This window comes from Thunnus maccoyii, chromosome 2, assembly GCF_910596095.1.
Source record: "Thunnus maccoyii chromosome 2, fThuMac1.1, whole genome shotgun sequence".
In the NCBI taxonomy this organism is placed as follows: Eukaryota; Metazoa; Chordata; class Actinopteri; order Scombriformes; family Scombridae; genus Thunnus; species Thunnus maccoyii.
This window is the reverse complement of record NC_056534.1, coordinates 13,567,358-13,580,659: the sequence shown is the minus strand read 5'-3', so window position 1 is coordinate 13,580,659 and position 13,302 is coordinate 13,567,358. Positions and strand designations below refer to the sequence as shown.

Genomic DNA, 13,302 nt, shown 5'->3' with positions numbered 1-13,302 from the left:
TTTTCAATTAACAGATTAATCATTCAAATTGTAAAATGTCTGAAAACAGAGGAAAAAAGTGTGCACAATCACAATTTCCCAGAACAAATTGAGTTCTCTGCCCTGCACCTGAAAAAGCAATGTGAAGACTCCAGTAAATCCTCGCAATTAATGAACTACCTCTGAACGCCGTTATGCTAGCTCACTAAACCAATTAGGTTAATCAGTCTGGTCTGTGGTCCGCATGACTGAGGTTGTATTCTACTGAAAACTGATCAGTCTTCATCCTCATAAATTCAGAGATATCAAATTTAATGTTTCTTCCAGGGCAGGATGGATGTTGCGTAAATAAGGTTTTGTGAAGTGAGAGGCTGATGTATGGAGGTGGACGTGAGACCTAATGCTGGCTGCTGCATGTGTCACATTTGATACCGCTATCCAGTAGACACAGTCAACTGTCTCCCAAATCAACGTCCATCCTATAGAGACGAGACGGGTCAATCCTCAGATAAATTAGACACTCGAGTATAGAGGATAGATGAACCGAGGAAGTATGAAAATGATTTTGTGGTAGCAAAAGACGCTAAGAACATGGATTGTCTTTACTTGCTGAAAAATACCCTTCAGGTCAATTTGATGCAGAGTCACAATGGCATAAAATCACAGAACAAATTCTTCCACTTAAATGGATCTTTTATAAAAGGAAAAACAACAATGTGAAACCCCTCCCAAATATAAGTGTGCATGGACACAAATGTCTCACCTGTCAAGCCGTGCCACTTGTTGACAGCAAAGAGGCGGTTGGCAGTGACCGTGATGATGGCAGGTGATGTCAGACCCGGTTGGGTATTGGCCGCTACGTGGGTCACGGGAGAGTTGGATGGGAACTTCAACACCATGATAACATCCTGCTGCATCTGCTCCGTAAACATCAGCGGGGTCTGCAGGAGAAGATACTGTTCAGGCCCCAAAAGGGTGGACAATGGGATGCAGGGAAGAGAGGAAAAGAGCCAAGATATGGAGCGGCAGACAAAAAGAGCAAAAATAAAAAGACGAGGGAAGCAGCCACAGCCGGTGTTAGCGAGGAAAAAAATCAGAGGGAGAGGGAGAAAAGAGAAGGAAAGAAAGAAAGTTAGGAAGTTTAGGCAGGATAGCAGATAGCAGCAATTTAGCAGTACAGCAGAGCTAGGAAAAAAAGTTTGATATAAAGTTTGTACAGAAAAGGCGAAACAGTAGATCTCTTTTGAAGATACACAGCAGGAAAAAGGATTAGAAAGACTCTCTAAGACAAACACAAAGAGGCAGAAGATTCCCACTTGATTTGTCTAACTCTGACTGCTGAAGCCTCATATTAGTTTTAGGATTCACTTTTCCACAGAACTGTGGATTTTGTCCTTTCATCTCTCATATTTGAATTACTTTAGTAAGGGATGTCTTTACAGCCAGTATGAAATGATTACAGTGACCAATAACTCTTTCAATGTACATTAGTTCATGCGACTACTGTTTTAAGAAAGACTTGAAAAAAATGTGTAACTAACCTTTAATTTAAGAATCAATAAATGAAAACTGCTACGGAAGACAAGGCATTAGGTTGAGTATACAGAAAGTGTAATGTTGACCTCACCTGAGTGCTAAACTTTTTTGAACTAAAAACAGCTTTACAGTAGGTATATATGTACACTGTGCTATAGAACGCAGCACATGAAAGAGTTTGTGTTCATAATTAATAAAAACACTTTTGGTAAATACAATTTCAGAAAGCTGTAAAGTCATAAAACAGGAAAAAAGCCAATTTCAAGATTTGATAAGCTAGAACCAACATCTGGCCTTTTTGCTTGATACACTAAATGACTTAAACAATTAAGAAATGATCAAAATTGTTGGTTAAAGTTTCAGTACTATTTGAAAGTTTTATAAATGTATGCAAAAAGAATAAAATCCACATTAAAATAATGTAAGTTGTAAGGAGAGACAAACCATAAAATAGTCATAACAAAACAGTGACCTATCAGACTGTTTCCTCTGGTTAGACAGCAGCTTATATAGAGCCATTTACAGACTGTTTGTACTAAGCAGCTTTAACAGAGAGCCATTTTCCTCCTTGCGTGTAAAGAAGAGGAACATCAGTGTTTAACATCAGGAACAGACCTGAGTAAATCCGGTGTGTCTGACAGCTAACCAGACGCACTGACAGTATCATTACCACCAGCATGGGCAGATGCCGACACTCTGACAACACACTCACATGAAAGAGGATGGAGAGAAAGTAGAGAGAGCGAGAACATGTAAAAGCAAAGAGAACAGGGTGTTCTGAAGGAATAAAGAGCTGCGGGGAGGGTTAGAAATATGTTTGAATAATGGTGTCTGAATATTATGTTTGAAAACTATATGTGGTGGAATAAAAATAAAAACATTTCATAGGAATTTGCCCTTAAGTGAGGCGGATTCAAAGCCCTTGACTGAGTTTTTGTCTGTGTGTGCATGTGTGCACTGGGTGGTGGTCTACAGCCAGCTGTCAGCGCCACAGGGACACCACACTAATAGGGACTCATGGGGCTTTGGTCCATCACAAGCAGGCACACTGACTGCACTCCTTGGCCCTTAAAAAGCTGTCACTTCAGGACTGCTGTTCATTGCTCTCCTTCGCTGATCTCCTCTGCTTCCAGCTCAGGTGGAAAATCTGGCTCAGACTCAGGTTTCCAGCATGAAGGCATGAGGCTTTTCTGTGAAACCCCCCCCCCCCCTTACTAAACAAACATGCAACTAAAATTCTTGTGATCTTTCTGTATCACACACACCTCTCTAATGATGAGAGAGGAGATGCTTTCTAACCACTTTATTTCCCCACAGTTGTAGATAGAGAAAGACAGGATAGGAGTTAAATGAAAGATGAAAAGAACGACTCGAAAGCAGAGCATCAACATCAGGGCGAACCGGAGTAGTTTCAGACAGGAGGATTACAGCTACAGTAGGTACAGCCTGTTTTCTAAGATTATCTGTTTGCATGTATGTGCGTAAACCACTCACCACTTGCATGGCTGAGCTTCGGGGTGGGTGTGGCTCAATGAGCAACTGGCAGGGGGTTTGTCCAAAACTCCTAATTTGAGACTCCACAGCCTGAGGAGACAGAAAAGGAGAGGTGGTGGAATGACAAAAACAAAATAGACTGAAAGAAAAGGGGAAAAGATGTTATTCTGTATCATTGTGCCTCAGAATTTATGCAAAAATAAGAATTTAGTGTAGATGTCTAAAAAGATTCTATCAGACATATTGGGCAATATGGATAAAACATTCTTCATATGATATTTTATATTGTAAAATGGATAGATACATTTAATTCAGAAACCATTTACAGTAACAGATAAAATAACCACATGGTGATGTATGTTTTAGGATAAACCCAAAGAATTAAAAAAAGACATTGTACAAAAATCTTGTAAATAGAGGTAGACATGGAGGTACACAAAGGTCAGCGCAGGGAGGGAAAAATGCATCCACTTGTGTTCAAGCACACATGTCCACACTCATACATACACACATACTTTCTCACTGTCTGCCACACACTCACACACACACACACCAATTTATCCTCCACAACCACACACACACAGAATCAGATGAGGGCAGGGACAGGCGGGCTTGTAGGCTGGTTAGGTGGTGTTAATGAAGAGGTATAGGACCATAAATGTCAGAGCAGACGCCAGCCGAGCAGCCTCTGGACATCATCACACAGCTCACTGTCAGGTCAGCTAGCACGGGATGGAACACACCCACAGCAGTGTATGGACGCATGAGGCTACACCAGAATATCATCAGAATACTCTACATTTTCCTGTTCTTGTTCATTTTTTAAATGAGAAAATGTCAGAAAATAGTGAAAAATAACTATCACAATTTTACAGAAGCTATTGGTGACGTCTTCAAATTGCTGATTTTATCTGAAGAACAGTGCAAAACCAAAGGTATTCAATGGTGCAACTGTATAAAACAGAGATAACCAACAAATAATTACAATTGAGAAGCTGGTAAGTGATTTTAAGCACTAAATAGATTATCAAAATGGTTGTCAATAGAATCATTTCAGCACTGCTATTACTATTAGCCATCAGAAGCACAATTAAATGTTTCTTTTGCTTTAATAAAATTTGACTTCGTGAAAAAGAAACTTAATTCAGTTTCCTCACTGAACTAAATCTAAGCAAGGGACACAAAGCAGAGTTGAACAGAATTTATTCTCAGGATGATAAAACAGAGGTAAAATAAAAAAATGAGTGAGACGGATAGAGTTTGATGGATTGTTTATAAAAGGGGCTGGACAGAAATAAAATGGCCAACACAAAATTATGACAGGCCCGTCAGTATGTTGGTGTGCACTGTGACTGGCTGTGTGGGAGTGACAGCTTGTGTGTGTAGGCTGAGATGTTTGAGCCTGACTTGGCGGGGCCTGCGAGAATGAGCTCATGGTTGAGGCCTGCATATGGTATTTCCATGAGAAAAAGTTTGGGAAGTTAGTGCGCTCATACCCATTGTCTGAAACTAACCAGAGACCAGAGAGGCGTAGAGAAGGAGCAATCTCAACTGTCAAGGTTGTGTTAGCTTCTTTACTGGAAGGAATTGTACACCCAAAATTCGATATAGACAGTATTTTTTTTTTTATGTGAACGTAGAACTAAGAAACTAAGGAAATCATATTCGACTCTGTTCATCTTCTCGACTTTCACTTTCTTCACTCTGCCAGTTATGCAATTTTCTTCTCCTTTCTCCCTTCTGTACATTTTAACATCTCTTAGTAGGCTGAAACCCTCGTCTGTATAAAATGGAGAACAGGATGAGGTCTGTATTAATGCATTTACGTATTTAGATAATACAAAAAGACAAAGCAATGAAATGTATTCAATATCTGTATTTCGCAGCATGACATGTTGCAAAGACACAAGAGGAGCAGCTATTAAGCATTATGTGTGATTTGGTATTGGCTCGACGGATTGGAAACTTCTTGAAGAGAGTTTCAAAACGTCTCCCTGTTAGAAGAGGTGTCTGTGGTTTTGTGTTCAGGCCAAAAGTGCATTTACTGTAAGGTGACCTAAACACATGCATGTGTGCAAGCATATGAAAAGAAATGCTTCAGTATCCATGATCAAGCGTTGTGTAATGGTCTGTTGGACTGGAATAAAAGCGTTTAAAATAAAAGGTACTCTGTTAACACAATGTTATCAAAGAGCAAAACACTTCCGTACACGACCTCAACACTCATAATTACAGAGAATCGTAACATTTTCCATCCATACTTAGTCTGTTAGAGAGAGGACATCAGTGCATCATTCAAGGTCAAAGTGCCTCCCTTCTCCACTGCCTATAGAGCTGAGCATTTTGCTTAAGCTAATGTGAGGAAGAGACTCCTCAAAACCACTCAACCTATCTTCATTAAGTTCAGCCCTGACATTTATGAGGCTGTGGAACGTTGGAAAGTGGCTGAGTCTAGGTCAGCATGTCCTATCCCTATATGCCAATGCAATGCTCAGGTGATTATATGAGGGGCCGTCCACAAGGCCAATCTCTTTTGGGAGCGCTGGCCCATGTCTGATGAAGGTTTTCTATATTCTATACATTTAAATGGCTGGGACGCCCTCGGCTCAGATGTCACAGCCTGCTCTTTGATTTACTCAGCTGCTTGACAAGATGGATCTCCATGTAAAACATACTGCATTTATGCAAATCGATCAAATAACACTAACTCTATGAATAGAATAAAAATAATAACTATGATGGTTTTGTATTGCAGAACAGCAGCGTGGCCATACATTCAGTATCTTTAGTTTTAAACATCCATACTCCTAAGAAATTTTATATATTTTTTCAACAGTAGGGTGTATATTGTCCAAAGAAAATAAACCAGTGGGCCTTGTGTTTAGTGAGTGACTTTGGCTATGTGTCAAAGCAGGTTCACTCGCGTGGGTATATTTCCCCGTCTTCTGCCGAATTACGCAAACGCTGTACAATTCAGACGGGGCTCTGTGTTTTGTCGCTGGTGTGAGAGGCTGTGGGATTTTCCATAATCACATGTGAAAGAGGGGAAGCCCTGTACAACGATGAGAAGGCAACACAGGGTGTGTTTCTCTTTATTCACTGAGAGGCAACACAGATGTGCATGCATGCCATGCACATGGGTGCACATACGTACACAATAAATGCATCTGCACACACACACACTTCTTTTAGAGAGAGGGGGAGGGGGGGGTAAGTTTTGACTTGCGGCAGAGGCAGGACAGGAAGTAATCATGGTTTTGAAAAACACAGCAGTGGTCTCCGCAGCATTCCCTAATCTGTGCTGAGATATTCCAAACTTTCTCCCAGAACAGAAATACACACATAAACACACAACTGTGTGCATTTATGCTGATGAGCACACATAAATATACAAAGGTATACACATGCCAGTGAATGCATGTATACATACATATGTGTATGTACAAACATATCAAGGTATGATCCATACAAATCTGTGGAGTGTGTATGTGTTTAGGTTAGGGCGGATGGGAGTTTGCCGCTAACAAACAGTGTGGCAGGAGTACATAACTAGCCAACCAGAAATACAGAAACCTCTTCCCCAAATCACTACCTTTTCCTACCAAACACATATACACATGCACATGCACACGCACACGCACACGCACATGCACACACAAACACACACAAGTCCGTGACCCATCCCCCTGACAATGAACAGCCCCAGGGCCTGTCCTAATGCAGCCTCGCTTGGCCCACACCACAGCTCAGGCTGAAACAGTTGTCACTCAGTAATGGCAGACTCTGGGGACACTTTCAGACCCAAAGCCCTCAGTCTCAAAGCTCCTGTAGCCCTCAGCCACCCCCAGCGCTCGGCCGTGACGAGGCCCAGGCCTGGAACTCTGTTTCCACCTTCTGCACAGACAGGGCATGCTTCCTTCCGCACAAACACAGTTGAAGGAGAGACTTGGCTTAGCTCACAGGGATAACACTGCTTTGGTTTATTTAACTAATTAAAGCGCTCAGACTGTGGGTGTTTTTGAAAGGTGAAAGCCAGCAGATTGGACTAACAGCATCAGAGGGGGGGTGGGAGTAGAAAACAAACAACTCTCTTACTTTTTTAAATGTCTGGGGAATGAAACACACCATGCTGCTTTGTTCATATTTTGCACATTTACAGCATTAGGTTCAGTGTGTCACTGGCGGTGTTAAATATGGTACTTGCACTAAATACAGTATTCTACTCAAAAAATAAATAAATACTGTAAGCAAACAAGACCATGTTTGACATGAGTGACAGTAGCTGCTATCTAATCTCAGTAAAGGTACGTGCAAATTAAAACTGTTAAAAAATGTTTTCCATAAAATCTGATACTTCCTGTCCCAAAAATTACTAACTGCATCTGCAAGAGAAAAACAGTAGCATTTTTTAAAAAGTTGTCCTGTGAAGAAATGCTGCGATTTCCTTCAAAATGTAAATAATTAATAGTGATTATTTCAAAGGTAAAGTAAATAGCATCTTCTACTCATCTAGAGTAAAATAAAGACTGTATCTTCAGAAGCATGCATATCCAAAATCTGTATTACTGCAGGCATGATGACCAAGAGCTATAACAGCAGAGGTAGGAGGTGCGATTTTAATACCACTCAAATCTCATGCACCTGCCCCTGATGGCATCCTGTATGTATGTGAATTTATTTATGGTCATTGGAACCGCTTGGCAGAAATGGTGAAGTACCAGTGATCCAATTTTGTGGTGCGTGTATGTGTTCACCAGAGGAATGGGTAATGGGCTTGAGCTCAGTGTGGAAATGACCGGTGCACCCTAGTAATGAATCTGCATGTGTGTGTGTGTGTGTGTGTGTGTGTGTGTGTGTGTGTGTGTGTGTGTAGCTAAGGCCAAAGCACATCTGGATGGGAATTAGGGTGAATGAGGTGATAAATCAAAGATCCACGCCTAGTGCCCGTGATGCTCCAGTCACTGAGCATGAAGGGCAGCAGAACCGTAGAGGAAAACAGCTGTTGGGCCCCTTGATATACTCTGAACTCGTCTCCATTTAGCTCATAGGATCTTAAAGGCTGATGCCGGTTTATTACAACTTGGATCATAGTTTTGTACGTTTTTTTTTCTATAGATAATAGTAACAATATTCTCATCAACTTAATTGCTATGGTCTGTGAATATGGCAACATCGTTACAACAATATTTGACTTTGTCAGACTTTGTTGTAGCAATGTCGCAGAGTTCCCACATCTCAGCGATCACTTTGGTAAGTGAACTGTTCGTTGCCTGAAGAAATGTTGGCCAAAACTGAGCTGTAATAAACTGGAATTATCCTTTGAGAGAAACCTTCTCAGACAAGGATAAAAATAGGATATGTGCCACTTTTGGCAATACAACTTAAGACATCAAAAAGGCTGAAGGGGGCAGGGTCAATTGGTCTGCTGCTGGCTAGCTGCCTTTTACAGCAGATTGGTGAAGTTGTCAGGCGGTTGTTTGGCTGTGGGCAAGCTAGCTGTGTTTTTCTTTTCAGCACTGTGTTTTGTGCGGTTGCTTTCGGGGCAGGCCAGCGTAGCTCGTGTGTGCAGCAGTCCAAAGTGAGGGGATGAATAATGAATGAAAGCCAAGGAGGAGGCTTTAAGGCGTTAAAGTGGAACACTTGGTAGAGTGCTTTCAGAGGTATCAGAGGGGAAAGGCTTTGCTCAGCAATACCTGCCTGTAGATTGTTAGCTTAGCTCTCCCATGCCATTCTAAAACCAATTTAACATGGTTAATGGCATCAAAAATCTCCCTGAAATACAGATGCAGTAAATGGACAGATGCTTTTATAATATAGTCAGATTAAGCATCCATTTGAGAGCGCTAACACTCAAGTGTACTTACTGTAATATGGTATTTTTCCCCTTACTCAGCATCATCTGCCAAGGGAGTTAAAATTGTACAGTACATAAATGTGTATCAAAATGTGTGTGCATATGCACGTTTGCTGTGTGTGTAGTGTATTGTGTATCAGCCTTACTTCTCTGAGCATGGGGTCGTTGATGGAGCTGAGGTTGACTGCCCCTTCATAGGTGAGATAATAGAAAACATTGAGAGCTCTGGTGGCTTCAGGTCCCTGCTGCTTGTAGCCAAAGATCAGATCGATCCACTGGTGGAGCTGGCAGGACACGAACTCACTCTCCAAAGCCTGTAAATGGAGGAGAGAACAGAGAATTATGAGAAATGTAAATGTCAACAGATGCACACCATTTACAAACCATACTCTTACCAAATGCTACTCCCCAAATGTTCCTCATCCCATTACTGAGCAGCAGTTATCACTAATAACCCTCAAAGATAAACTCCTCAGAGAAAGCAGAATATTCTAATTGTTCTTGTGACAGAATCTGCCAATGATTTCTATAATGAGCAAAAAGCACAGTAAATCCATATCCAATCATATGGGAGCATCAAAACATTAGAGAACTCTTGTAGTTCATTAGGGAGCCATTTTCAGCTTCTGTCTTTGTTCTTTTCTCTGCTGGTTGTGGGCGGATAAGAGCACCGTGTTGCTCTACAAACAACTCAGCATTGCCATCGTTGAGATACAAGCCGTTTTCTCTCCTCATTAGCCGGCAAAGGAGGGAAAAAACATTTATGGTTTCCTCATAAAAACAGGCAATTGTGTTAATTTGTGTAAAGCTGTCGGCTCACAAAAGCCCTCTAAACACGACCAAATTAGAATGAGGCAGCCCTTGATTGTCATTGCTGCCTGGTGTCACATTAATTTGTGACAAAACATTAGCCTGTGCTACACTTAAATGGCAATTTATATCATTTAAATTTTTACTGCAGAGACCAGAGCATCCCTCACTTAAATGTGACTTTCTGACAGCTCATTCTGCATCTAATTCTTCCCCACTCTCTTAATTACAACTTTCAATCAGGAAAGCACGGGTATAAAGAGGAGACTGTGTGCGGTTGTGAATGATGTTTTCACTGTAACTCGGGTACGGATTAAATTTTTGATTTTCATAAATTCCATGATCTGAACTAACTAGGGTGAATATCACACATCAATATCTTTTTGTTATAAACGTGTCTGAAGCATTGTGTAAAAGAAGCGTAATTATACACACATCACAAATAGATAGACTATCGGAAAATGCAACTTTTACAATTTTGGATATTTTTGATTATTTTATTATTGTTTTATATTTATTTCATTTATTATTATTTTTTATGTACTTAATATATTTAATGTATTTCTGTCTCTGTACTCTCACTGTTTGGGATTGATGTACTTTTGCTTTGAGTTTTTATTGTGTGTTTCTTGAATTGTTGATCGTTTTGAGGTGTTTATTAGGCTGTTCAGATCGGATGGTTAACCACATGTGTTGCCATAGAGCATATTTATCTGTTGGTATATGGGTGTAGTACCTATTTTTAAAAATTTTGACGTGATGAAAATCTGACTGGCTCGAAACTCCAAACATTGTCCACCTAAATAAACGGTGTGTTGCCCGTGGTGTTACTCTGTAGCACCATGTATCAAAATTGTCAAGTACCAAAAGCTAGCATTGATTGCCTATTCAGACGGGTAATCTTTAAATCTACTTCTTTGATTATTAACAACCAAACATTTATCAAGTTTATGCTATTTTATTCAGGCAAAGTTCATATACGCTTGCTTGTGTTAATATAACATCTAAAATTTGAGAGATTTTGGAGAAAAACTTGAAAAATTTCTATCAATTTCCAGGTCTACTATTACCAGGGCAGTCTAGTACATAGCTTTCCTGTCATACTGTAGGTGTAATGTATACTGTATGGTTATTACACACTTTGGTATTTTGGACAATGCCCCACTTAGATGTAATCACTGTTCTGAGAGCTGTAGATTTGACAAAGATAGCACATAGAGAAAGATTTGTCTAGTCTCCTCTCCTTAATGTACTGTATTCAACATCATTTTCTGCTAAAGGGCTGAACTATTCTATGGCATAATGTTAAAACAAAACAAATCTAACCTTTAGTATTAAGATAAAACAGAACACCCCTTGAGTCTAAAACAGTCTAGACTCCATGTCTAACTGTCCCTCTGGCATCAGTATTTTCACAGTATGTCATTATTTAAAGGCTCGTGTCACAGGGCAATCCTTTTTATTAATGTTAAATTATAAGCCAGGGTAACCCCCTTTATTCAAACTCACTTTAATGGCAGGCAGAGTGGGCTTCAATTGTGTGTGAGTGTGACTGTGCGTGTGTGTGTGTGTATGTGAGACTGTGTGTGAGAAAGAGAGATCAGTTCATTATGCACTAGGATTGACCTTTGACGGGCTCTGCTCCCCTGTTTCTAAAACTAAAGCTGAGGCTGATGGGCATTTAATGTGCACCGCAATCTACTGTCAATCAGCATGGGGAAACAAAGAGCAGCCATGTTATTGCAGCTCCCTCTCCAGAGGCCCGCCTTTATGGAAATGACTCGCGTTTACCATTTGGAGAGGGAGAGAGAAGGAATAAGTGATAGTGTGTCTGTGTTTGTGTGCTGTGCTGCACTGCAAGTGTATATCTGTGTATTATTGTATGACAAAAGGCTCAGCAGTACTCTGACTGAAGTCTAGGTATAGGAATTTAACCTCAGCGGACTAGATTTCAGCGATTCAAAGAATATCTGCCTCCGCCTGTGGGGATACAGTAAACTGCCTTGATCGTGTCTCTTCAAAGCTCTTTCAAATAGAGCTGAATGTTACAACACAACTCAGACAACAGTCAATGTAGGATGTTAATATATGAGAGCTATATTCTAAACCCTTTGTCAAAACTAGGGACTTTACTGATGTGACATTCTAGAAATCCAGTTGTCAAAATAAAATAACTGCTTGCATAGTATTAAATACTAAGCCTGGTAATATTTTATATTTTCTTAAATCAACAAATCCCAAGAAATAACCAATAACGAATTGGTCATACTAATAAGTATTGTCTGTGTAGCCAAATCCTGATAGAGGTTATTCTTCCATAGTGCCATAGAGCTCCACTGTTGTCAAAAAATATTAAAAACACATCAATGAGCCACATCGATGCACTAGATGACATGTTCCTTTATTACAATGAACATACTTAATAATATTACTTAACTAATACACTTAACATACTCAATCTTACATACACCAGCCCACTACCATCAATTCTAGTGCACCTATTCCACATGTGAAATAGTGTCCAACAAATATGCTATTAGTATTTACTCCTGTTTGAGTAACATTTGCTAAAAACTTCAGAGTCCTACTGTTTTGGGAAATTATTTAAACTTAAAAAAAAACTGAAACAATATATGTGTGACCCATTTAAAAGATTTACATCTTCAGAAGGAAACAATGGGCTCGGGGCTAAGAGCCACAGACAGGGCAGGGAAGTTTTCAAGAGAGTTATGAAGTATTGAGAAATGGAGTGATGTAGGTAATATAAATATAGAATATTATCTGCACTATCCTTTCATTGTAATGTAAGGATAAATCAAATTTTGCATGTAAGGAATCCAGGGAATGTAAGATACTTAATAGACAAGCAATATACATTAAGTACAGATATTTGGCCTGTACCAGTAACCCATTAACATTGTGCCAAGTGAGCAGGTGTGGAAAAGTCTTCTTCTGTAGTACCACACTGTGGAAATAGTGAAGCAGAAGGTTGGGCCAGATAGCAGATTCCTGAGGTGGGATCTGGTGCCACTTCAGGAGAGCCAGGCAAGATTATTGATGGGCCAATTAGCAGCCAGTGTGTGTGTCATCCCAATCCACAGGGGGACTCTCTGATAATTAATGAATAATTTAGCATTCCTTTATGTAAATGCTGATAGGGGGTAGAAGTCACTGGAATCCCACATTTCTATTGTTACGAATTTGACAAAGTACACCTTTGAAGCATAGGGGGTCCCCTTTGTTGTGTGCTGTGGCTTGTTTCCGATGGCAACAACAATTTGGAATATTCTCCGATGTAAGAAAACGTAATCATTTACCTTATTCAGATTTTTTTGCCCTTCAAAGCAACCAAGTATTCAAATGCATATCATTATGTTCTCTTTTTGAATCTTGTGTTTGTTTTTCTTGCCTGCCATTTTGCAGAGCAGTGATGTGAATTCCAATGAAAATATATCATAATGGACATGCCTTGCCTGTGTGTGAGTGTCAGATTACTTTAATTCTTTTCTTTTTGAAGCATCTGTTGCTGGAGTGTGAACTTTAAGCCTAAAAGAAAACCCCAAAGACTCAAAAAGAACGACAGTTTGACTAAATGTCTGTCAATGTGTTTGTCTTCACAGGGTGAGCTA

The 13,302-nt window shown here is 40.0% G+C and overlaps 1 protein-coding gene across 5 annotated transcripts in view; it reads right to left on the bottom strand.

The window, feature by feature from the left end:
- Window positions 1-13,302, bottom strand: part of lrba (LPS responsive beige-like anchor protein) — a 190,916-nt gene that overhangs the window by 16,807 nt on the left and 160,807 nt on the right. For all 5 annotated transcript variants that reach the window (XM_042427272.1, XM_042427281.1, XM_042427298.1 and 2 more), the window contains 3 exons: window positions 9,010-9,177; window positions 3,010-3,099; window positions 743-920 (listed from right to left, as the gene is read on the bottom strand). In XM_042427272.1, coding sequence (XP_042283206.1) covers window positions 743-920; window positions 3,010-3,099; window positions 9,010-9,177 — 436 coding nt within the window. The remainder of the gene's footprint in view (window positions 1-742; window positions 921-3,009; window positions 3,100-9,009; window positions 9,178-13,302) is intronic.